Source organism: Hetaerina americana, unplaced genomic scaffold (assembly GCF_022747635.1).
Source record: "Hetaerina americana unplaced genomic scaffold, ioHetAmer1.1.p SCAF_4, whole genome shotgun sequence".
NCBI lineage: Eukaryota > Metazoa > Arthropoda > Insecta > Odonata > Calopterygidae > Hetaerina > Hetaerina americana.
Window position 1 is genome coordinate 98800839 of NW_027286985.1, and position 27071 is coordinate 98827909.

At 42.5% G+C, this 27071-nt stretch overlaps 1 protein-coding gene across 1 annotated transcript in view; it reads right to left on the bottom strand.

Annotated features, from left to right (window-relative positions):
* sog (short gastrulation) overlaps positions 1-27071 on the bottom strand; it is a 510027-nt gene that overhangs the window by 303772 nt on the left and 179184 nt on the right. The window contains exon 2 of the mRNA XM_071590828.1: positions 14984-15087. Coding sequence (XP_071446929.1) covers positions 14984-15087 — 104 coding nt within the window. The remainder of the gene's footprint in view (positions 1-14983; positions 15088-27071) is intronic.

Below are 27071 nucleotides of genomic sequence, written 5' to 3' on the forward strand. Positions count from 1 at the left end.
GAATATTCGAGACCACTTGCTATGGTTTCATCACGTTCCCGGGGAATTTTGCGAGTCGATCTAGCGGGATTTAAAAATTTTAAACGGCAACACTGTGACATACCGCAGTCCTTCCCTCCTCTCGTTAATCTCCCACCGCTCCCCTCGACCCGACCCTACTCCCCCACCCTTTCCTTCTCCCTCCGTGCAAACGGCCACTTTCCTGTAGCCATTTAACTCGCGGACCGGGGGAGGGGGAGCCCAAAAGGCCATGCATGTATTTTTCCCCGTCATTCATTTATTTCTCCCGTGTGCTCGGCGTCTCCGTTGTTAGTCGGCCGGCCGTGAATGAGAGGTCTTAAGCAGTGTAAGGGGGAGGTGGGGGGCTCTCTTCACTCCTCGGGGCTGGGGGGGATCGGATAGGCGGGGGGGAGGTGCGGGAGGGAAAGAGAGAGAGAGATATGGCCGACGATGAATGGACGGACGACCGAGGCGGATAAATAAATCGTCTCCTCTCGGGGTGGTTGGAGTCTGAAACGAACCAAAGGAGTATGCGTGTGTGTGCGTCCGGCCCTATTTGCGCGTGCGTGCGTTTGGAAGTATGAGTGTGAGAGCGGGAGAGAGAGGGAATTTGCTGCTCGCTGAGAAAGGCCATCACACGGCCAACGGGCGGACATTTATTCTCATGAATGCCCACTCGCGTCGTGACTCGGGAATTTAGTGTGACTTTGGCGAGCGTCGCGAACGCGTATATTTTGACTTATGGCTCCTTAAGAATTGGTAACTATTTTGCGAAGACATCCCCCTCCATCCCCATCTTCCAGTCCTGCGTGGTTTCCCGCAGGCAACGTCGGGGAAAGAGCAAAACTCGCAGGGAGCGAAGAGTGCAAGGCACCGAGAAAGCGGAGAGGGGTTGAGTGGGAAAACAATACACGATATCGCACGCCTGCGAGACTGCGCGGTCGATTCCTCCGACAAACGGGGTGCTCAAACTTGCTTTTCGAAAGCTAAATAATGTATATTACGTTATAAAATTGAATCAATGTGAACCTGCAACCGTGTGCGAAATACAGAACACGATCTCTTTTCTCATTTGATGGAACACACCTGAAGGTTAATTTTGTTGGAAAAGCATGAAGGGACACTCTTCCTCCTTAAATTTCATATTGGCTCATTTGATTTTGGATTCTTAAATTCTCCCTGTCACACCCAACTGAAGCATTCCATAAGAGGGAATTAATTAATCCCCACGCTCATGTGCTAGAAATATTGCATTCATTACCTCACTTTATTCACGAATTTGAAATCCAACGATGAAATCATGGGTGCCGGTTGAAATTGACTGCGGAAGAACAGTATGCATCCAGTCATTTTATTCACGCATATTACTCCTGTACATTAAAAAATTTTCATTGCACTTCGATTTAATAAGCCAGGTAGGAACTCAAATGCATATTTTAATTTTACGGGACTTGAAACAAATACAGACTTCATGCTGCGGGTTAACTTATGCCTTGGCTAGCCATAATGACTAACTTGATTTGCTGCCGCACTGTTAATTTATTTTAAAAACCGACTCACCCAAAAGAAATAATTGGTGAATATCCCAAACACGGTCCAGTAAGCATGATGTCTAAAATCCATGCCAAAATGCTAAAATTATTGTTACTGAAGCAACCATTTCTTCCACACAACAAAGGAAAGCATCGCTCTAGATTTAGATTAGGAAACTAAATTTTGAATAAAGACCTGTTTAATCCGATTAAAATCGAGAAAATAAGGGAGGTTTTAATATTTACTCAATTCATACGCGTGATACGTTCATTGTCCACTCAAATCAGTTATTATTTTTGATAATATAATCATAAGTGATAGCTTTAAAGTAAGGGACTTATAATTTTGAAATATTCTCAAAGAAGCAATGCGAATGATAGGAAATATGTATGTCGTGAAAGCCTACTGATAGTAGACCAATCCCATAATAAATCATAACGCGTAAAACAAAGAGAAAAATATCTTCTTTCGCATGATAATATGTGAACACTTAACAGCACCAGTAATATTTAGCCTACGAAAATTAACTTCCGCTAACAAAGTCTCATTTTTCTGGTAGTTTAAGCCAAATGGAAGCGAATCTAGCAGTTTGTCGAGTGTAGACTCAAGGAATCGGGTTAATGTACGCAGGAATGTAGCTTCTAGGGTCCGCAAAGAGGTTCCATCTCAAGTACGGTCAAGTTTCGTCAACATTTGAGTCCGGGAAAGGAGAGGGGAGTGACGGTCAGGTGGGGTGGGGCGGAGGAGGCGGTGCTGGGGATAGAGAAGGGAGAAATGCGAAGAACTTGATTGAGATGTCGAGGAGAGAACAAGGCGAAGTAGCGGCATAGTTTTAAGTCAACTCCAACATCGATGCTCCTCATTTTCAGTCAATCCCCTCAGCATCGCCGGCCCCTGATGCTACTGGGTGGGGGTGCGGGGGAGGGGTCGAAGGTTGATTGAGGAATGGCGCCGTGTGAGTTGGCGCGCAATTTCATGGCGTGAGGGCGGGAGGCGAAGAATTTCCTGCTCCCTCGTCCGTGACGTCACCCACTGCGACGATTTAAAAAAATAACAATTATGAGCTGAAGACTCGGAGAGAAGGAGGGCAGGGGGGGGAAGGGGGAATGAGTTGTATCCATGCCAACGGGTGCCGCCCCTCCCCCGCCGCATACCTTGGCCGCACAATCGGGTTTCCACGGGAGTTCAGCGGACAGTCGCGCGGCGGGCCACTCCCGCTTTGTTCCCAACTGTCAGAAAACTATGCGAGAGCACTGAAGCGATACCGAGCACCCGCCGGGGGCCCACGCGCGGCCCCCTCTGCACCGGGGCTTGGAGCGGAGGGGGCCAGAGGAGGCAAGACTGCCCCTCCGCATTTTTATTATTCCATTAAAGTCGAGCTTTCAAGTGTGGTGATAGCGATGAAAGCACTAGTATGTTTTGCACTGGGGCACATTGCAAAACTTCTCCCTAAAGCTGCATTCGTAATTCGGCCCATCTTCATAAAGAAATATTTCACATAGAAAAAATATTCACTAATCCAGGTGCACGAGGACTGAAAATGTTTCGAACATGATTTCATGCTCCTGAAGGTTTTAGTTACGTTATGCAGTACATTATGGTACTACCAGCGCGTCATGATTTATATTCCTCTATTATTACATGATGTATATATAATTTATGTGATCTGCTGTTTTGAGAAGTTACAAGATTAATATGTATTTTAACGGAAAATTAAATCTCAATAAATGAAATACTCCAATAACCGCAAACAGTTTACCTTTTAAAACAAGAAGTTTACCTTTGAAGTGAGGGCTCACTTCAACTTGTGTTGTCGTGACGTTTTGTGGCCGAAATACGCACATTCGTATTCACCTTTCTTATCCCTCTCCTTACCCCATTTGCCCCATCCTTTGACCTGTGGCGTTAGCCAACTAGTCTCATTTGTACTTTGTTTTGGAAGGTAAACTGTTTACGGCTATTGAAGTTTTTCATTTATTCGTAAATACTAAAGTATGAATTCAATACTACTAAAGTAAGAGCTCAATTCAATCAAAACTAAATCCCAAGTTTCGCCCAGTCTTCATTTCCGTCATTATTATTTAAACATTCCTCTTTCGATCGGGCGATTGGTTACTTGATGACCTCCGTCTATCGCAATTAAATAATAATGTCCTGACCACTCTTCCCCCGCTCTTGCTTTCCTATTTACCAAGGGGCCTCCAGGGGAGACCATTTAGGTACATTTGATTCGCAAGCACAATATATACAACGCCATTCCATGCACGAAATGAATTCAAACTCTCGCGAACGCATTTCTACGATGTCTAACCAAGATAGCGGACGCACTAATTTTAGAAGTTCAGGAGCAATGATCAAACGAGAAACCTCACTCTGAAGCTGAGATCTTTGTCATGGGGCAAACACCCGAATGACAATATACGCACAGGTCTTTCGAAGTGGTCCTCTTCAGCGCACTAAAGGTTAAGTCACGACTTGCAACGCTGTGTGAAAGTTCGGTTACCCTCTGTTCTGTGTTAAAACCCTGGGTTGTCTTTGGTGAGCACTTATTTCTTCTAAGCACCAAAGGGCTTGCAAATGGGGACTACTGGGTACTCTTTAATGGGGTCTCCTACTGCCTAGATTGGGTTCCTCGTTAAATGGTGGGTGAGTCGTGTGTGACCTTCCATAGCCACTGGAGCGAAATTAAAATCCCGTAAAAACGACTGCTAGTGTTTTGTTCGACATTTGTGTGAGTGGATAGATTCATACGTTGGTTGACCACCATTTAGGAATTGATTTCCTCGGAAATCACCACGAAATTCTCTTACCCCCGTCATCCCCCCGTCGTTGTCCATGTTCATAAGAATAAGTATGTTGGACGGAAATTACATTAAAAGTATGAAGAATTAAAAAAAATAATTAGATGTAATTTACGATGTTACAATAATATTGTGTATCTTAAAGGGTGGGGCTTACATGTGTAGCAGTGATTAAGCCCTGGATATATAAATAGATGCGACGATCGGAAACTACTGCAAATGATTCCATCGATGAAACATCGGCGCCACGCGCGGCAAAGGGAGGTGACAGTCTGATAAGAGGAAAAAGAGCACCCCCCCCCCCCGGAGGGAAAGAGTTTTTTGAACTGGTAGTGAAACACCGGAAATAGTTATCCGAGAGAAAAATCCTGCAGCCGTGGCCCCTTTCGGGAATTGAAACCCGCACTTAGAATAAGCAGATACATCCGTATGATTTGCATCCTAGCGAATGTTTGAGGGGAAAGAATGAAAGGTTCTAATCGGACTGGCTCCAAATCTTTCACCCGACATTCTTGCCTTCGTGCGCCGGCGAACAAATTCCTCCACGGGTCCCCGCGAGGCCGCAAAGGAAACACGAATCACCGCGCCTTCGCCGTTGAGCCCACGTGCCTACACCCACTCGACATCACGTCCACTTCTCCGAGGGTAAGTAGCAGGAATCGCGCGCCAGTGAAACGGCCGGTGGGCATTCCCGCGACACTTGGTCCCAATTAGTGGTTTTGCTACCGCCGAGACCTTTTCTTTAAAAAAAAATCACCATGGATTACTCACTTACTTAAATTGGGAAATGGCAGAAAGTGCCGCTTTTCAGGAACGATCGATTGCTTCATTTTTATCTCCACACTTAAATCGTGATACTTGGACTAATCTTAAGATACAGAGAAATCCTTACGCAGGAAGCCATTAAAAAAATTTAATCATTTTCCAGAAATTACTCATTCGAATTCCGGGTCAGTGATTTAATCTGCTGACTTGTTCACCAAGAAACTGTACGCCAATTGTCTCTTTTTTCAAAATTTCCGTGTGCACTCCGAATTAAGCTAATGTTAAAGAAGATGAGGAAAAGTACATTGTCAGCTTGATTTTATAAGGATTTTACACCAGTACCATTCATATGATTTACTGCCTCCTGAACAAAACATCAAAGTTGAGTAGGTGTCAAAACCTACGTATTGGTTATAAACCCTCATGAGTAACAAGGTATTTTTTCTATTAGAATTCATTGCCAGTGAATTCCTACGACCTCAAAACCATTCGTTCCGATGAAGTTAATATTGTAATATTAAAGACAGGCTACCGAAAAATTCAGATATTTCCGAGACGTGATATGATAAAGTTGTGCCAATTAACAAACATGAAATATTTCCATTCAAACGTACTGATTAATATTTTAAAAGCTCATTCAGTCCTCAGAGGCGATGAATGTGAAAAACGGAGTTAACTGAAGAAATAAATTCGGGAGGAATCGGGATATTCAACTTTTGAAATAGTTACTTTATTCATTACGAAAACATAATGGACGTACATATGGCGTATGAAAGAGTGGAGAAGTAATGTTACACAGAGCCATTAGGGTAAAAGGGGAAATTGAAAGAGTGTGGAAAATAACATCATCAATCTACAAAAAGGTCAAAACGGAAAAATTACATAATGTACGGGTGCGCTTGTGAAATGGCAATGTGAATCGTCTATGAGTGTATAAAAAAAACTTGCGCGTATGATTACATTGTTCTATAAGGAAGTTATTTTTAATTATTTCAATTTTCCCATTAAAATCCTGTCTCATTGTTTTTACTAACCAGGCTGACAAAGCACATTCTACATGGTTGCCATCTATTGCGATGAGTGGGTCAATCTTTACACTCAGATGGCATGCCTTTTACTCTAGAAACCACACCAGGTATTTTCTGAAGTTCCATTTTAAATTACTAGAATAATTATCTCATAGTTTTCGAAAAATATAAATCCTGAAGATAAAAAAATCTATAAAATATTAATCGTAAGGTAAGCCCTAATCATGAATTATTTGAACATGCCCAAACGGTTGCGTGAATTATAAATAAGAACATTTTCAAAAGCCATACCTTGATAATAGAGTGCATTTCTTCGAACAAAAGACTCAGGACTAGACCTCTAATTGAAGCTAGGAGACTTTGTTGCGTCATGGCTAATAACGGTTAAAAAGCGCTAAATGGTTAAAAAAGTATTGAACCTCCAATTAAATAACTACAGGAGATAGCATTAATCCTTCTTTGGAGATCTCAGCCAGAGAGCTAACTTAAACACCAGTACAGATTTTAAAGTAATTTCTTAGTCTAAGAAACAGTGCATGCCAAGGGGTGTGATTTCAACCAATCTCTACCATCCATTGCTAATTTTTGCAGCTCTTCTTCCAATTGGGCACGCAAAAATACCTTTGCCTTTCCTTATCTTCTCCCTTCATGTTTCTAAGAACTTCATTGCGTCTCGCGGTTTGCAAACTTCCGTCTTGTTCTTTTCCGCGCGGTGCTCCATCGGGTCTTCATCTTCTCAAAACTTCTCTGTTTTTTATTGTCTTTTACTTAAACAGGTAGTTTTATCTATAACAAAATTCGGTGATAAAACAAATATCTAAAATGGAAGGTGCAGGAATCGGGAAGGTATGAGAATTCTCTCCCTCGTTTACGAATTCATAGTGCTCGCAGAAACGATGTGACGGAGACAAGAGGAAGGAGGGAGGGGGAGGTGAAGGGAGGGGGATTCAAATGAGCCTCCCGTCCTCCTCCAATGAAACAAAGACGCAGCGCCGCCCGGGACGGCGGCTTCCCTCAAGGTGATAGTGCCATATTACCACCGGCCCCAAGGCCGAGTTCACGAGACGCCGACGGAGGCGCCTTTCTTTTTGAGGGAGCGGGATTGCGCGAAGGATGCAGCGAAAGTGAAAGGCGCGCACGGAACGGGATACCCACACTGGGGCGGGGCGGAGAGGGGCGGGGGAGAAAGGAGGAGGAACTCCGCGAAAACTCTCCACATCGGGGAGCAATTTGCTTCGAGGCGAGAGCGAACGATTGCCCCCCGCGCGCCGCCGTGCTCTCCCGCAACCCGCAGCGCCCCCTGCCCTTCCCTTCCCCGCCCGGGATTGCGTGCGTGCGTGCCTCCCCGCCCCCCAAATCCGCAGTCCCACCCCCGTCCTACCTCCCCCCACCCTCGCAAAATTTCCCCACCACCCTTCGCGGTAATGAAGACTTCCCTCCGGACCTCTTCCCCACCCTGAGGGGATTGAGATCCCGCATTTACTTGCTTATGAAACATCCAGCGAGTTTCCCTCTCTCTCTCAGTGAGAGAGTACCCCTTATTTTCAGCGAAGATACATCGCAATCAGCACTCATGGCATCGCTGTATCTCTTGAGTGTAGAGATACGCACGGGGCATTACGCATTTGTGTGCAATGCATACTTGACTCCGCAGCTAACAAGGGATTCTTTCCAAAGGCAGCATAATTTGCAATAGTGGAACAACGAACCACTTCGGGGAAAAATCCAGAATCACCCTCGAGGAATATTCCGTTCCCAAGCGAGATTTCATTTGTCCTTTGTGATTCATATGGCCATGTGCTTCGTACCTCCGTGACCTGCACACACATTTCCGACTGGCTACGCAAGATTAAAGAACGTTACGCGTTAATTTGGATCTCGAGAAAAATCTAACTACGCCTCATGGAGTCCTCATTTCTCCAGGTCAATTTTGCCAGCAAATAAAAATCCCCAGACCTTTGAACTCATGTTGTGAATGGTAATTACAGCATTTTTCCTACATTAAATCGGGGATACGATTCCCTTGAAAACGATATTAAGAACACTGCTACCTGAAAAACATGGGCGACTAAGGGTGGAAACCGGTAGACTAAAAGATATTGCATTTTAAATTACTTTATTGAACATAGCATGAGAAATATTAATCTTGAGATAAAAAAATCGTACATCACTTCCAATTCATGAAATATAAACCCATACCATTTAAAGAACGTTATGCATCTTTATGTTTGTATAAGCAAAACGAGGAAAATGAATAAACTTTCGATCTCTTATTGAAACGAAAGAAAACTTAACTCCAATGAATATTCAGAAACGCTGGTTAAACGATGTTTTCATGGGAGATTAAAGAGTAATGACACCAACAATAAATTTTTAAAAATCGGCGAAGAAGGAAAAAATTCTAAAGTTGATTAAATCTGAAAATTAGATAAGTGATATTAGGAGGAAAAATTAATTAAAAATTCTGACCCACGACTTGGGTTTAGGTAGGCATTGAGGAAGCAATAGTGAAAGTGATAGAAACTTATGCGTTTAAAAAACAATTTACCTACTTATAATTGGGCAATATGATGGAGTATAAAATTAAAGTACAGCTCCAAATTTCTGAACTCGCAGGTACACTATGATGACTGGGGAAATGCGACCAAACAAAGGGGCCTATATTCACGGGGATTCTTGAAGTAACCCGTGGATACGGATGCACGAGAATGAATACTAATCAGAAGCTTCTATGGCAGTTTACTTATCTCACACTGACATCAAACTCAACTCAATATTGATGCGAACGGCTAAAGAATGTTATTCGACCTTCAGTTCATGGAAGTTTTCAAATCGAGTTTAGGTTCCAAGCGAGGGAATTCTGTTCAGAAACCTCGTGAAGTTGACAACAGGGATTGATGGAGATAAAAATTCGAAATACCACCGATTGATGGAGGTAAAACGAAGGAGGAGGCCGCTGAATATCCCTGTCTATGGAATTAATTTACGAACGCCGAGGGATAATTCATAGATTGTCCAAAGAAATGTATGTTGTAAAATGATTTTTTTCGCCGATAAGGCCGGTTGGAGTGAGGAAATTTGTATCCAGATAGTTGGTGGGAGGTCTTGAGAAAGCAATGCGACCCGCGTCAGTTGCCTCTGGGCCGTTACAGTGTGTTCATCCCGACAAAACCGGACCCCTATTTGAGGGTCGCGTCACGAATTCATGATGCCACGTTCCATGGAGTAACGAAACGCGATAAAATTTGATGTTAAGCTCGGAAAATCTGGTTCAGGAGATACAGTAATATTCAGATAAATGGCTTTCCGCTGGCACAAGATGTCCCGAGTGGGTAGAGAGGAGTTTGACGATGAGGAATGCCCTGGACATACATAATCAGCACATTGCGATGAAAATGTGCAGAAAGTGAGTCACATGCTCGATTCTGATTAACCCCCAAGTGTCAGAATGTTAACATAAGAGTGCAATATTCAGAAAACCACAGTGCATTGCATTTTTACAGAAAATTTAGCCATGAGAAAGGTGTGCCAAGATGGTTCCCAAGGTGCTGTTGGAAGACTGCTTGTGTGACAATCTTACCCTGGAACTCTTGGACCACGGTGAAAGGGATCCGGATATTTAGAATAGGTGATTGCTGATGACGAGACATGGGTCTTTGAGTAAAATCCAAGTATAACCCCTTTGAGTATCATTTTGGACCCCTGGATTATGTCAAAGAGGCCATGTCGAGGTGCCTGAACGAAGTTCCCGTCGCCGCCTTCCAGGAATCTTACCCGAAGTGTGGCAGATTCGCTGAGATTGGTGTGTCGATACATAAGGGTGGTCTATTGAAGAATTTTAGCAGTTTTTACTTTGATCTGCAATACATTTTTCCCCAGATTTATTCTTCTTATTTTTGGGACAGACCTTTAAGGAGGTAGGGGCGGGAGGCGGACAAATGTCTCCCGTCCACATTGAAAGCGTACGGCCCTCTTCACTCATCTCAGCCCCACCTCCGCGTCCGCAGTTAGACGCGTCAAGTGGTCAAGGGCCGACGGAAAGTGCGGCGCAATTTATGACGAGCGAAGTGATATTTTTCAGGAAGAGGGACTGCTCGAAAGGATCACTCATTGGGGCTGCCCCACCAACGGGGAAACGAAAAGGCACCGGGGAACGCTCAAAGAAGCTAAGTGCCCCGAATGACGAAAGTGGACTCGTAAGGGAGCGGAATGAACAGGATAGTAGCCAAAGCGAATGAAAGAAACGGTGTGGTAAGGTATGCTTCCCCTGATTCATTGTATTTAGCACACCACAGAAAACCACCAACGCCGCCATTGTAATGTTTTTTTGGAATTTAAAGGAGTACTCGAGGAAAAATTTCGCTCAGTTCGGAGAAAATTTCAGCAAAAGAACGCATGAGTGATTTAAATACAACGAAACCAGAAGATGAAAGAGTCATTAAGAGACGTCATTACTGACTTCACAATTAATTCAGTTTATTTAACAAAAATTACATTTTAACGCAATCGGAGAGTTTATAATTTTAGTTTTGGGCAATATTTTAATTATACAATGTAAAAAGAATAAAACCACGGCATGTTGGCCAGCATGGCATTTAAAATACTCAAAACTTTTATTACTCTAGAGGAAAAGAGAGTAGTTCAATCATTTTCTGTACTTATTAATGATATGCGAAATCGTACATTCACGCTGTATGGGGGCAAAGTCAAAAAGCCTGATATTTGGTTAATTCCGGATTGATGGTTATAAAACTGATTATTGATTGAGGAATGCCATTAAAATTAATTTATATTAAAAAAGCATGGTTATACGAAGATGAGGATTAAAATAAACTCTTAAATTACTCTAAACTGATGCTTTACCTTTTCCTCATTAAAACTGGTTCCACTGACTAATGATCAATTAAAATACACAGCTGGGCGATTTTTTTCCTTCCAAAACAAGACATCACCTCCCTGGCAACATATTGCGCTCTCAATTGAAAATCGATACTTTATCGCGATCTCTCCAAAATGTTCAAACAAAACTGAATAGCTTTCTTGAATAAATAATTAGGATTTCATTTTGCTGACCAAAGGGGTCCAAAGGAACAATAGCATTGTTTTATGTGGGATATATCTACTACAATTACTAATTGAAATTAGTCTGTTAGTGCGGGTAAAGTAAATGCAACGGAGTGGTAATAGAATGATGAGAACTGCCACATAGAGGAGAATGTAGGTCGAGCGTAGAGTGGAGAAAAAGTAAATTTAAACGGCTTGAAGAGAGATCATAGGTAGACCTGTAGCTAAAATATAATTGAAATGATTTACGGGATCCAAAAAGCCTATTAACTGTAGACTAATACAAGTTAATAAGGTTATTCACAACACTGACTGTTTATGGATCTCAACTCAGTGAAGTGTATCGTAGCTCCCTCAGGCAAATACTCAAGCATTGTCTTTTTAAATGCTCACAGTGTTGTGGTGAGTGCTTTTCGTTTCGCAAAGTAGATAGGGTTCTGGCAGGAGCGGGGCAAACGCGCGCCCCCGTCTGCCCCCGTCTGCCCCCGGGGAATTTCAGGAGAGCAGCCGTGTGGATGTCGGTCCGACGGAGTGGCTTGTGCAACCACATCCGGAAGGGGCGGCGAGAGGATTATGGAGAGGCAAGAGGGGGAGAGGGGGGGGCAAGATGTGGGGATGTTTGGCGCAGATGAACGGGGACCACCCCGGAGACGACCGCACGAAGGAGGGGGTGGACAGGGGTGCGAGTGACGGAGATGGTGACTCATCGTCGTGTTTACGGGGTCCCCGGTGATGACCCCAAAGGGGTTGGGAGGGGAGGGAGGCAAAACAAGGGACGCTTAGCTCAAAATTTTCCCGAAAACTCCAATGTCATCGAAAAACATAATGTAAAACTCGATTCAATATTAATAACTAATTCGCGCATCGCTGGCATCTAGAATGACAATGGGTAGCAAAATGAAAAGGGTAACAAACAATGAAGCAGTCAGCAAAAAGACTCATGTTTAATTTGCCAATTTGTTCATCGGGAACCGTGACAAAGGAGGCCAAAAAGAAGAGAAACTTTTAAGACTTGGTACGGGTAGTGAACCCTGGAGATCAAATGAAGAGATTAAGAGAGAAAAGCCGAAGTATACAAAGAGTAGACGAGAAAGAAATCGCCTGATTCACCTTAAGATAAAAAAATCGATGGAATTGGGTGCATGCACAAAGTTTCTGCCAGTGAAGTAAGAGCAAGTAGGAACGTTGACATAGAGGGGGAGAAAGAAGGGCAAAGGAAGAGGGAAGAGGCAAAATAGTCTCGAGGCCTAAAAACACCAGAACTACGAAGAGGTGAACGAAAGGCTGCACTCAAACAATTGTCTAAAAGAAGGATTAATGAACGGGCAGGTGCATGCTCGTCCTTGTGGTAAATCACCTAAAACGTTCTTTATGATGTGCAGGTTTCAGAACTAGGAGGAAAGCCATCATAGAAATATATCACGGAAGAAGCCGATTAATTTCACCGTTTTTACATAGATTTTCCAACAATAAGTATATTTATTATTTATTAGTCGATGGGTTCGGTAGCGTTTATTTAATTTCATCTTATTTATATTAAAATTTAATACAAAATGAAAAACTGTAAGTGACCCCCAAATAGTATACTTTTAAGTGATGAGTTGCTCGAGCCCTCATGCATGCAAATAATACATAAATTTTCAAATTGAATGAAACGGTATAGTTCGTTTCATGAAGGCTACATTCGTATGATCTCCACGATATGGGGAATATTTGAAGGTAAGTATCACATTGTGGCACTGAGCTACCCGCTGGGCGAATATTTCCACCTTGAGAATGGCTCTCCTCCGAGCCTTGAAATAAGAACACTTCCCATCCTACGCAGAACGTCACCCTTTACTTAAGGATGATTATGGAATTCCCACTGTTAATTTTTCCAGGGTTTTTACTTTGCTATTTTTTATTGAATACGCGTTCATATCCTGTGCATTTTCAATAGATGATTTTTTTGCATTTTGTCCATTGATTTCAGAGGTACTTTGAAACTCAATGTAAATATCACTCAATACAGTTTACTACCCTAGGAGTTATTTTCGAGAAGAGTGATGGATCCAGCAGAGGTGGGCTGGAAAGGTAATCTCGGGTGTCTTCGCCTTCCGCTGCATGGACGAGTTAAAATTACCGGAAAGTATTTGGATTTTTCGAAATCTTCTTGGTTTTCAAACTATAAGATATCGAAGGAATGAGGTCCTTCTATGACGAATAAAAGGGCAGTAGTGGGATTGATTAATCGCGTAGAATATTTAATAATATTTATGGACATCATTATGTATTACGTTATCTTCAGAGTTGTAAGTTTCCTCCATTCCGAATACATTCATAAGGTGCACAAAAACAATATTCAAAGGATTTTTACAGGGTTGGTAAAATAATTTGTGTCAAATAGAGTTAGGAAAACTTTGTAAATGGCGCTTGAGCTGAAGGGAATAGGACGTCGAAGGGTGGAGAGAGAGGGAGAGAGTTAAGAGAGTCAGCAGTCAAGTAGGCTCACGTCGTAGGAGGCGTCGCAATTACGAATCTCCGGCGTGACAGACAGACTGACGGAGAAATGACTGCGGAAAGCCGAGACGAAATTGAAATATGGCGGAAATAGAAATAGCGAAACGGGAAGCAGGCGTGGAGGGTGGAGTGGCGGGCATTTGGACGACGCTGGGGAGGGGTCATGAATCACGCATTTTGGGGAGAGGGGAAGGAGGGAGTCGGGGGGGACACCCTGGTGACAGGGGATCACCTTCGCGCGCACACACACAGACGCGCGCGTGCCTGCTAACCCTTTGAGATAGAAAGGATGCGAGAAAGTAGAGTGCGGTTGGGCAAGATGATGTTACCTACGGACTGAACAGCCAATCCGCGGCACCTGGGTGGCCTTATTGCCCGGCATATTTCTAGAGGTAAATTCCATGAATATTCCATGATTTTCCCAATTACCACCATCAATGGGTGTTCAAAATTTCTACTGCTCTGTAGTATTATCCTGAAGAATTTCGACGCAGTGGAGTTTATGATCAAGTTAAAAATATTAATACTTGTCCTCATTTGTATGGTGTTCTACAGTATCTTCATAGCTGCTCGAATACAAGGATTTATTCCAAGGTGATTAAACAATGGTTTCGAACAGCAAAAAATTTCGACCCTCAAGGGATGTACTTTGAAGAATTTTCAGGCATTGTAACAATATCTAAAATAAAAAAAAATCCCGGCACTTTTCCCGATACTTTGTATACAAACCATGTAAGTTTAGCTGCAGCCTGCGATCTAATTATGATATGACATACATTAACTAAAGCGCGTTTATAATTTTCGCCCTGGGAATGAAGCTGAGAGTAGCTAGTTAATCATTTAGCAACTACATCTTGTTCCTTCAATTGAAAGAAGCAGGGTCTATGCTTCCACTACTCTGGTATCAAGTGAGTAATGGAGTAAAATGTTGAAAATCTACGACAGATTCCAATATCATGTTTTTTAAAAATAGTAGTCCACCATTATTCCCTGAAATTATAACTGAATAGCAGTGCAACACAATTGTGTATGACATTTTCTCTGACAGATGTGGTAAACAGAGCAAAAACTGATAGATTCAGATTGAGGCAAAGCAATAAATTAATTTGCGTTGGAGTAGCGTAACATTTTTTTGCTTTCATTTGTGCAATGCGCACGCGATGGAGTCTTTGCAAAGGTCGTCCACAGGATTTCCACCGTCACAGAGTAAAACGAGAGAAGAGTAGGCAGTAATTTTCGCAATACATACAATGGGACAAAGGGGCGAAAGAAACAAAAATTTACGACACTTACCCCTCTGCACTCGCAGCGGATGCAGTACATGACACCAAATGGAGGGCCGAGATCTGCAAACCACGTGGATCCGATTTCATGGAGCTGCTTTCCAAACTGACATTCTGCGGGAAAGATAGAAGAAAAGGGTCAGCGTCGAAAAAGAGTGCCGTAGAATAAGGGAGGTCATCTCCCTTAAATTCCTGCCCTATTCTAGACAACATACCACAAATGAGTGCCTTGTATCAACATTTGGTTTTAACTATATTATCATGTACTATATTACTTCATGCGACATTATTACACACGAACGGGATAAGCTCATTACAAATACATCTCATCAGAACATTCGACAAATAATAATAATTAAAGTAAGACATATTACTAGTTCTTTAGAATGCATTGCTTTATTGATTATTTTATTTTTTAGATTTTCCACACGGATAAGGATAAAGCCTAGGATGAAATGAGAAACAAACGGCACAGGATATACAAGTCCGTTGGCCTTTCTTGCGACATAGTAATGCATAAGAAACAACCAAAAATGACCAGGATAATATGGTACGCTACATATAACTTATATACATATAGTTTAACAAAAAGTAGGTTGATGGAATCGATGACTGGGAAATAAAAAAAGAGCCCTACGGTTCCCTATTAATGAGTCGAGTTGATGCTGAAGAAACTTCACGTCGAAGAGGTGAGAAAATTAATTGAATGAGGGATGGAAAGAGGGGAGGAAAGAAGATTCAAAGAAGGAGCAACTAAGGCCCTGATCCTTCACTCGAGGATCGATCCATCCCTGCAATGCTGCTGGGTCAATACGGCATCATCAAATTAAGCTACAAGGTTTCCCGGACATTAGGAATGAGGAGCATTCCATTGTCAATAGAAGACGACCAAATCTTAAATGAGCGAACGGAAACGGACTTGGTCAATACCTTCAGGTGGTAATCGCGACAGAGAGGTGAATGTAATATAATGAAATGTATTCTCGTTTTGGTGCTCAAATCTCGCTCTCCACGTCACATTTCTGAACTATATCGTATTATGGCACCATTTCAGAAGTAGCAAGCCATTGAGTAAACGACACACACTTGTGCGAATTTATGCAGTACGATCGGAAAAACAGTAATTGATGGCATTGCGAATTCCAGGATGCTCCCGCTAAAGGATCCATTCGTTGCTTACGTTTGTGGATGCGAAAACATTTGCTTAAATTGATTTCCCGACTGATTCTGATACCCTTTAAAATAGATTCCTCCCATCTTACTAAGAAGGAAACAATGAAGGTATGCATTTGACAATTTCAAGTTCCGCTTGGACCCTTGTGATCTTCTACCAAAGTGGAAGCGCTGGCACATTTCTTGAGCCAAAAGTGAAGGTTTGAACAGGGTACAAGGTCGAGGGAATGCTATCAGCTTTTAATGATTAAAAAAACAAGATCACCGCAGAAATGCTGTGTGCAGAATTGTCTATAGGCATTAACGCTAAACCGAAGTTCCTGTAGTAATAAGTGCAACAGCGTTAATCTTAGGTGATTTATTATGGAACTATTCTTAAAAGTTTTTTCTTCTTGGTATCGATAGATATAACTCCCTCTGTTGGAGTATTGCACTTGAAAAACGCAAAGTTCTAAGACAATTAACAATTCAACTAGAAACGCAAAGATTGTGTGAATTCGCTATGGATGCCAATGGCACTATTAAATCGCTTTTTTCTCCTGGGAAGTGGTATGGACCAGAAAAAATGTATCTTAATCCAGCCCCGACTATAAGCAGGTATGTAAATTCCTGATCCTTACCCATCTGCCACTCATCCATCATTAAGGAAATGAATTTGCAAACTTCCCTGCCCAATGACGAAGGCTCACTTTTACACATTTCATCTGAAAACTTGAATTTTACAAACTATGTAGCAACTTCCGAAATGGAAGCATTTAATCTCACTCTAAGCCGAATTTCATCAGAAATACTTGCATGATGAAAAAAGTGGCAGCCGGTGACTTTTATGATGATGGGGATGTTGGAGTTGGCCACGGAACGAAATGAGGGCGGGTATGAGATGTGGAGAGGGACGGAAGGAACGACCCGAACCGCGGTGAACCCTCCTTCGGAGGAGGCCGCCATGTGCACGCCCTCCCTCGCGAAATCAACACGGCTCTGAAATTCACATAGCAATGGGCGCGCGGGAGATATTACTAGTCGCGTCCCGGCGGAGAGGCGAGGCTTTTAGAGAGATTCCGCTGCCGGTGAGACTCAGGGAATACAAAAAAAACCATATCGGCGGTAAAAGGCGAAAATCCATCAAATCCGCGTTAAAAAAACCCTCCCAATCCCCCTCTCCTCCCTCTCCACGAATGATTTCTCATCACATCGACAGTGCTCGCGTGAGAGAACGCAGGGCGGGCGGGCCCCCTGCCCTCTTCACCCCCGTTCGCTCATCTCGACTCCTTCGCACACACTCCCTCCAATCATGGCGGACTATAATCTCGTCATCGAATATTTCCACCGTCCTCGATTCTCCGACGAACAGTCGAGTACGAATGGCGATCACCCTGTTTGTTGCCAGTGCTTGTTCTTTAATGGTCATTGCAGCGCCGGCGCCGCATAATAATAAAAGAGGATTCTGACGTAAAAACACCATCAGTTTTTTACTCTTTCGGTAAAATGGTTAACAACTTTCGGTGCTTCTCCACTTGTATATAAAAAATCGGGCGAAGTATATTGAAGCACAGAAACTAATATATTTTTTGTTTGGAAACCCATCACATACGGCAGTAAAAATGTGTTGAATGAGCCCATTATACCCAATGGTTTTCCACTAAGTTAAGTGAAAAACGAGTTAAGAGCACCATTCATTAATTAGGCGATTGAAGAAAGATGAGAATTATTTAATGAAATGTACATTTAATCTTTAGAAGGCAAAGCTCAAGAATATCCTTTCTCCTCCCAAAATATCTTCTCAAAAATAAAGGACCAATTTTTAACAACCACTTTTTCGCAGAAGGGCCAGGCCATATAAAAAACTTTGGATGGGCTGCTTCTCCTTCTGGCGGCTCCGTGATCTGCTCCGTGGACCTTTTATTAACCGTTATCGCTATACTTAACACAACCCGATTTTACTGCCATTCCCACCGAAGAGGCCTATGCGAAGCGTATGAAAGTATGAGCGTCACTTTTTATTTTTCATTTCCATCTTTCGTGCGTCATACCTGAGACCTATTACGACAAGTTTCTCTCTCTTCGTATTTTTTAAGTTTTCCGTTGAAGTAAACATATTAACAGATATATCACACATTTGTTTATTTATTCATTGCTTGAGTTTTGCGTCAGAATACACAAAGCAATATATATATATATATATATATATATATATATATATATATATATATATATATATATATATATATATATATATGCATACTACTAATTTATTTATTTACGCATTATCTGCGGCTTCACTCAATTTGACGACCTCCATCATTTCCCGAGCCAAAATCTCTCTATTTTCCGTGGCGTCAATCACCCGCAAGAGGTACCTCCTCACTCTGCCCCCCCCCCCAAATCCCCTCAGCACTCCCCCCACCACGAGAAAGCCCTACCGCATCGACGACGTCGGCCACTCAACGCCACCGCCCCCGCGAGTGATGCACGCATGCTCTCGATCCATTCAATCCGGCGGGGAACAGTGGGATGGGGCTTTCGTGCGCAGAGCACGAGGCTTCCCGCCTCCTCGGCGTGGTGTGCCAGTCCTTCCCCGCTTGCTTCAGCCCCCTCATCACCAACACCACGTACTGTGAACCAACCATTTCAACATATTCTTCCAATACTCCCTAACTATTTCACAAGGAGTTATCATGATATATCTCCTGGTAATTTTTTATTAACTTCTTGTGCTAGCGTTCAAAATGCCTCCTCTCTAAAATTATGCTACCTGGATTGCTGGGAATTCCTTTTTGGATTTCCTCATGTTTTTTTGCTACAGGTGCAGAGCATACGACTTCTATGTATTTTCTTACTTATGATGCTGAGTGGTACGTCACATTACAATTACCGGAACGGTTACATACGAATGGAAGTACGGATTTGTAGCATTGTTTTTTGCAAACATTGATGCATCTCAATCGGAGGCTTTTGAATTATTGACACTTTATAGGCTATCCTAAGACTTTCATGCAGAGCGGAAAGAAAATAAGCGAATGCTCTATGTGAAAAAAAATAATATGATGTTACAGGTGTACGGAATATGGAGAAATGGCAATGATTAATACCAAGGAGTATTTGAATGTTGTGCAATAAAAGTGAACTGACTGGTTATTTCTGACGACTGACTGCCACATATTATACTCGGAATATTAAAGAAGATAGTGCTTGCACATGTACACTGTAGTAGTGTCGGATATAATGAAGGACTGAAGGTTGAAGAATTCCGGGAGTGATGCGAGAATTTTAATCCATCACCGAAGGAGACAAATGGGTCTAAATAAAATTGATTAAACTCTCTATCGATAGTCCTATCTGTCCATTTCGCTCATCTTGTTACGGGACGCAACGATTTCTCCCCTCTCCTGACTTGCATTCTCCGCTTTGCGCGGTGAATATTCAGAGTGTGTGATGCCATCGCGGAGGAGATGTCAACCCGGCAGTGGCGACCCCGACGGATGCAAGCCATCTCGTCTTCTCCCTCACTATGGAGATTTATTCCTTGGAATTCCTCCTCCCTTCTCAAGGAATGACCGAGGAGATGGAGATCTCTACCACAGCACACACTGAAAATCATTTTCGCGGTGCATCATCATGGATCAAATGAACCCATGAAAATTCATGACAGTGAATCTCGGAAGGACGTCGAAAATTTAGCGGGTGTAGCTGTTTGATTTGATGAATCACTAAATAAGTATATGAGTACTATACTGAAACTTTTTCACCTGTAATTCGGCTCATTTAATTCTACATCCTTTGATATATTAATGAATACAACAACAAGTTTACATTTTAATGTCAATTAGCCAAGTTTTGAGTTTACTTCAAATTCAAATTGGCACCTCATGCTTCTAGCTAACTGAAGGCCCCTTGCTCTGATTTTGTCGTCATTCCTACTTTTCGGCCAGCCTCATAAATAAGAATGGCTTAGGTACTTTCATTAACGATACACAATAATTTTAACGATTTCAAAATGAACTAAATCGATAAATTGGTAATGTCTTCAACATTATGGTCATTAAATAAAAAATAAATGCAACTCAATTAACACTACCTTAAATGAGCCCGTAATTCAATACCGGAGGACAAAAATCTACGTCGAGTTAAACTTACCGCTGCACTAGGTAATTAATTAAATATTATTGGGATGGGTTAAGTTCCAATGAGAATAATACATATGCTAATCTGCAAGTTCTGCCCGTGCATATCCTCCCATAGACGTTTGCTTCTCCCTTCGCTGAAGTCAACCGTCAATTTACCGTTTTTCTCGGAGCCCCATATTAAATTTAAACGGATGACAACACAAGTGTCATATAATGCCTGCCTCCCCATGTACGTAATAAGCATTTAAAGTCACATACCAGCTAACTAAAAAAAATTTCGAAAAGTGTTGGAATGGCTCCAGTAAAATACCAAATAATATGTAAATGTTGTAAGTGCTTAGCACTTTTTAGGAGTAGCTTGGCTTACATAACCTTTTAATCCTAATCATTGGCGGTCAGTTCGTGTCATCATTTGATGATTTCAGCGGGCAATTAAACGAAAGGTATGAGTCTAGGTTTTCTGAGAACACTGTAACAATCCATAAAGAAAATATTTTGTGATCCCATTGCGACGAGCTTCGCATTTTTAATCTATTTTGCGTTGAATTTTTTAATGGCTTTTATTGAACAATCGATTATTCTATAATTCTATACGGAAGGTTCACTCAAGGGTTTGACTGAAAATATCGGCGAAGGCAATAGGAATCACGCCAGTGTGATTAATCAAACTCTTCCTAAGGGAAGCTCTTCCTAATCGTTCACATCGTGACCACTGTTAGGTCTGTCGTCAGCACAATTGGAATTCCAGTTTCAGTTAAGCGCCTCCCCAGTGTCTCCCATAAACTGGAGCCTCAACCATCCCGAATCCAAGCCCGGATTGGGGGAAAGTGAGCGCCTCCGCCGGTGGATGGCGCTGCATTCGCGTCGCGTCCACCCCCTCGCCGCAATCTCTTTTGCGGGGAGGTGAGAAAAGCTTGACGTCATCCCGACGGCGGCGGTGCCCTTTGGAGGAGGAGGAGGATTCGGCGATTTGTTCGGCGGCCGAAGGAGGAGGAATCCGGCACGCCTTGACCCCTGTGTCGGAGCGTGGGACGACAATATCGTGACCATCAGGTGACCACACAAAGGGAGTCACGAGCCTATCTATCGCGGAAAACGGCGGATGAGAAACACTCGTCGTCTGCGCGCAGGAAGCAAAAGTCACCGTGTGCAACACGAAACGAGTCCACCAATCGAAAGGCTGACCACTTCAGGCCTCCCCTCATCCACTTTCTTTATCTTCATTGTCTGGTTTGTACATTAGACACACACACACACACTCTTTAAATTTGATTGACATATAATTTAAATTGCATTTTTACCTGATATTCAATATTTCCATGAACATTACGTTAATTTCTCCTGGAATAACAATAAGTTTTGTTGCCTCCAGTCGCTCCAAGAATTCTTGGGTGCAATAAAAGTGATCGAGGATTCCTTCAGTAAGAATTCGTCTTAAGATTTTTGCTCCACAAGGCATTTCTGTGAAACCCATCTCACTTCCTGTACGATCAAATTTAAGCAGTATCATTGTGCGCCCAAGTGCGTCTTTTGATTAGAGCAAAAAACATATAAAAGGGTGTCCGAGTCCATCAAAAAACAATTGGCTGTTAACCTGGGACTTTTTATGGACGCCATCGAAGAAGTAAGCGCGAATTATACCCTTTTTCGACGCGACGTGTAATCGATGAGAGAATTTGGCCAACCGATAAGGATAAGAAACATAACTAAGAAGATGAAATATGATGGCCAACAATGCAATGATTAATCTTTCTTGCATTAAAAGTTCTATTTCATTTTTGCAACTATATTTGATCGGCGTTCGAATTCATCCATCCTTTAACAATTGCAAGAACTTGGGTATCTTCGATGCCTAATTGATCATGTCTAGTCCCGTGCAAATCCATCTTAAATTCCATAGTAAGCGCTTCTTCGTATTTAATGTTCATCTGGATTCGACCCTAAATCTAAAAAAACTATCCGTCCAGTTCAGCCATTGAGTTCACGTGAAAAAAAATCAGTCGGTTTAAACACCTGCCATTGTCTCAAAAGCAAAAAAATAAAAGCGTTCCCCTTCCGAGATTCAAAGCATTGTTACTTCTAGTAACTCGGTTCTTATTATATCAGATGCACATCAGCCCACCTTATTCGGATTAATGCCTGTGGAGATAAGTAATTTCTCTTATTGTCTTCCCCATTTGATACATCTCTCAATTGTGTTAAAGCAATTCAAGGGGAATATCGGAGGAAATTTATGGGCATAAGAAATACTCGCAAATTGCAACGCCAAGCCGGAGTTCAAATTTGTATTCATATTCCGGGATTTACGGGATTCATTTACGGGATTTAAAAAAATCACACTCCATGCAAAAAGTAAATGGTAAATAACTAATTTTGGATGAGAAATAAAATTATGACGAACAATTTTCATGCCAAAAGATTCATTACCTTCCAAAAAACAGTGTGCGGCAGAGATGGAAGCGAAGAGAGGCAAAAAGAGGCAATCCTTTCGCGTAAATGCACAATGGAACGAAGCACGACGCAAAATATCATTTCACTGAGAGCACATAAAAAACCAAAATGTACCCGGATGAATTGAAGAGAGAAGAAAAACTTTGCACGGAGATTGAGGATGGGTTGAATATCTACGTATGCTGTCCGCGAAAAAGAAGTATTCCCCCGGTCCCTCCTTCCCGTCGTCAAATGAGAACAGCACTTGGCCATTGTTGATTTAAAGGAATGCAGTATTTCAAGTAAATGAGACTTGATTCACATTCTTCATTATATTTTTCATCAAGGGCCATTCCCCCGATGCATTGATAAAATTTGCATAGCCTATCCACATCGAAAATACGGAAATTTTCAATTTTTATGTAAAAGTTTACAAAAATAAGCTTATGGCTTGCTGTGAAGTTATTTAATGAATACGAATAGGGATTATAGATCCACAAAGCGCCACACTCCTCAAAAATGTTTTCGTGAGCTACTTTTTATTTGTGTCTGCTCTGTCCAACCAAATAGGAAATTGGATATGAACGTGAAAAACAATCGCACCCGAGAATTCTAGGCATAAGATTATTCAAATGAGTCCATAGTGAATTGGAACATGAAGCCAGATCCAATTTTCGCTAAAGGAAGCAATGAGAGAAAACCCCGCGGCAGGAAGGCCAAAGTGGGAGGGAGAAGAAGGGTGTGGTCGAAGGGGAGAGGGATGGCAACGGGGCTCGAACCCGGGACTAGGACGGGAGGGGCGTTGACGTCACGTCCCAGATTACATCACGGAGTGCAGCGTAGGCAAGGGACCCGCAGCCATGACGAGAGGCGGGTGCTGACTGCGGTGACCGCGCGGGGGTCTCTGCCTCCCTCGGCGGCGAAAGTAAACGGCTTGGAGTGGAGAGGCATGAAGGGGGAGGGAGAAATGGATGTAAGGAAATGCGGCATGGGGAGTGAATGGGGAGGGAGGGACAAGGGAGGAAAATGCGAAGGACGAGGTCAAACAGCTGCTCCTGGGGTGGGGATCGCTATTCACTCTCCAATTCACTCCCCTCCCCTCGGTCCCCCACCCAAGAAGAAGTCTGCAACCAGTCCGACTGCTATGATTAATGGCCGCCCCGCCGTGCATTTACGCATCATAATATAAAGTCAATCTCGAATGCATTGTCTTTCCCCACCTCTCTCCTGGATTCGGTGACCTTAAAAAATACCCAAACGACCGCCGGTGCAGCAGCGGCGATACCCGGACTCATCATCAGACTCGTCCCGTTGTTTCGGTCTTCTCATGGTGCTGTCATTCTGAGCGGCGGGCATCTGTGGCCTCTTGGCGGTTAATTTCTCTGCGATGAGAGAGAGAATAGCCCCGCAATTCAAGCGGGCGCGCGCATAAAACTCCACAGTGGGACGGAGAAGAATGAAGCAATTTATTTCGCCCGTTTCGCGAAGGTGGGCCCGGGGTACGGGAGGAGATAAGAGGGAGAGATGGTTGGGGGGCGGCCAGGTGTGCGTCGACGAGAGGGAGCAGGGATCCGATCACCTACTCGACGAATTCCATCGATCTGGAACAAAACTCACACGGCGAATATATCCGCGCACCTGCTGATTTTCACATCAGCTTAGTGACATTTATTTTCGCGGAAGATCCCAAAGATATATAGAGGGATTGCTTCAAGAAGAGTCCAATTCGGACGGAGTGACTGGAGCAGCTTGGATTTAACGGGGAACCCCCAGACTCGAGGAAACTAATACAGGTGAAAGTTTTGACAATGAGTCACAGAGTGAACTAAAGTTAATTCCTGACTGGATGCACGGAACAATGCACTAACACCTCATTACTTTTACGGACATATCTCTGTCGTGCTGGATAAAATGGGATAAATGAAATCTATGGGGAATAGGTGTGGTGGCTAATTTACTGACTGGAGAGGGCCCGGGGTCGAATCCTGGAGTTGGCAGATATTTTTCAGTGGTATTTTGATCCCTACTTCAGGTGCTTTGAAGAGGGCACTTTGATTGAGTACACCGTCCGTCTGATGGGATGTTAAGCTGCGGACCCCTTGGCGCCTTTAGTTGAGAGTAGGCTAATACCGACGCTGAGTTTCTCTCCCCCCTTCCTCCTTTCCTGTCCATCCCTAATGGCTCAAATGACCTCAGCTGTCAGTCGCCTCCCTTAAAAACTATCACCATATGAAATCAAGCAACCTTTCTTCGCTCGCAAAATTCACGGCCATAGAATAAATCAATAGTAAGAACCAAAATACATTAAAACCAAAAGCTTTTGCACCACCAGATACTGATTTTCCGGTTTTGTCACGTGGTTGATGTGTTGTTTCCCCCTGACGACAACCCCTACCACCGACACCTGCTCGATGAGGATAGCAGATCGGTATGACGCGGTTATGGTGTGGATGACTTCACTCGCTTCCCTGCACTTTCACAATTCAGCTCTCTTTTTCGGTTGGCCCTCTTGTGGATCGAGTCTAATTCCTCCTTCTGCTGCTCGGCAGACTGCGGCGGAGAAGCGAGTGGCGAGGGAGGGGTTAATGACTCACGCTTGGAAAAATCCTCCCGGGCCGCGGGAAGAGAGGTGGGAGAAAATGGACCAGGCAGTACGGTGGTAGCAGGGGGGGGATCCTACGCCTAGGGGGGCTCTCATTCTCTCGGTGCAGTCCATATGCGCGCCTCATAAAACCGCGCACTCAAAATGACAATGACGGGCGATTCTTCACAAATGCAACCGAAGGTAGAAACGAAGAAAGTTTAAGCAATGTCATGGCACTGCATGGTCCATACAAGTGGACATTGCTGGCAGAGTGGATACCTCTGTTAGGGAAATCGTTTAAATCGTAATGGAACTACGAGTAAGTGATTCCATTAGGTGGAATTTGAAAAATTAATACTTTTGTTAAGTTCCACTGAATTTTATTTAAAACGATTGGTTTCAACGTCATCAGGTTCCGCACCTGATGATATTGACTGTTCAGCTAAACTGGTCGTGTTGAATAAAATTGAGGGGAACTTAAAAAAAAAGTTTTTATTTTTCAAATTTCATCATGAAGTTCCATTAATTTGGCTGAGTATCACAAAATTCATCCAATATTGTTTCCAAAAGAAGAATATTCAAATATTCCAATAAATATTCTAACTTATCCATGTAAATCTTATTTATATATATATATATATATATATATATATATATATATATATATATATATATATATATATATATATATATTTGTATATATGTATGTTTTTATATAAAATATATATACATAACTAACCAATATTTTCATTGGTTATTTATGGTATACTGGATAAATAATTTGTAGTATTCGGAAGGATATCCTATTTTCTTAGATTGAGAATAATTATCTATTGGAAGGGAATGGTATGCAAAGCTGGAAAAGTGTTTATTCATGACCTCATCTAATTTACCAGAACCAAAAAATATTCTATGAATCTAAAATGAAAACGAAATGACATAGACGAAAGCCAATTTAAGAAAAGCAGGAAAATGCTAATACCATGGGTAAAAAAGAGAAACAACTTACAATATTCCTACAGCACATTGATTAAGGGAGTCAATAACGTATGGAACCAGGAAGTAAAGAACTCTTGAATAAGGCCAAGGACAAATTAAGAGATGCAAGTAATGGATGGCATGAGATGTAAGGGGGAATGTTGAGATCGGCAGAGAACAGAATAGATTGGATAAGACTGCTGCTAAGCAATCCTAAGATTGTCCATCAGTGGCAGGAAATAATGATTGTGATCGTGGGTAGCGCATTGCTAGTTAATTACTCTTACGATCGAAGGAAGATCTCAAAAGGTGGCTGACATCAATGCCTTTCCTCAGAGAATGCGAAGAATATCACTGAATAACCTAATGCCACTTTTATTTTATCAAGTGGCGTCCGCTTAAGCTGACCTATAAGCATACCTACGCGTCCATAGGTTATAACTCCTCCCACATGGCCTATATTGCATTACACTACTGCCTTGGGATATGTGCGTTTATTGATCAATTCGGAAAGAATTCATAAATATGTGAGTTAACACATAAACGCCGAATCATTTAAATCCCAGCCTCTAAATTTAATGTGTCCTACGCTACTTATAGGTTATATCTACGACATGCCAATGAAAGGCTGAGAAGCTTCGTCCTGGCAAAAAATAAACCTCCAGCAATTCTAAACCCACCATGAAGTGTTCGGATACTTGTACATCATGAGATAACGCAGTTCTCACTCACTCGCATGCCAGGTCGTATTGCATCAAACTGCAATGGGAAGCGAGTCTACAAAAAAAGAGGTTCACCACTCCCCAGAA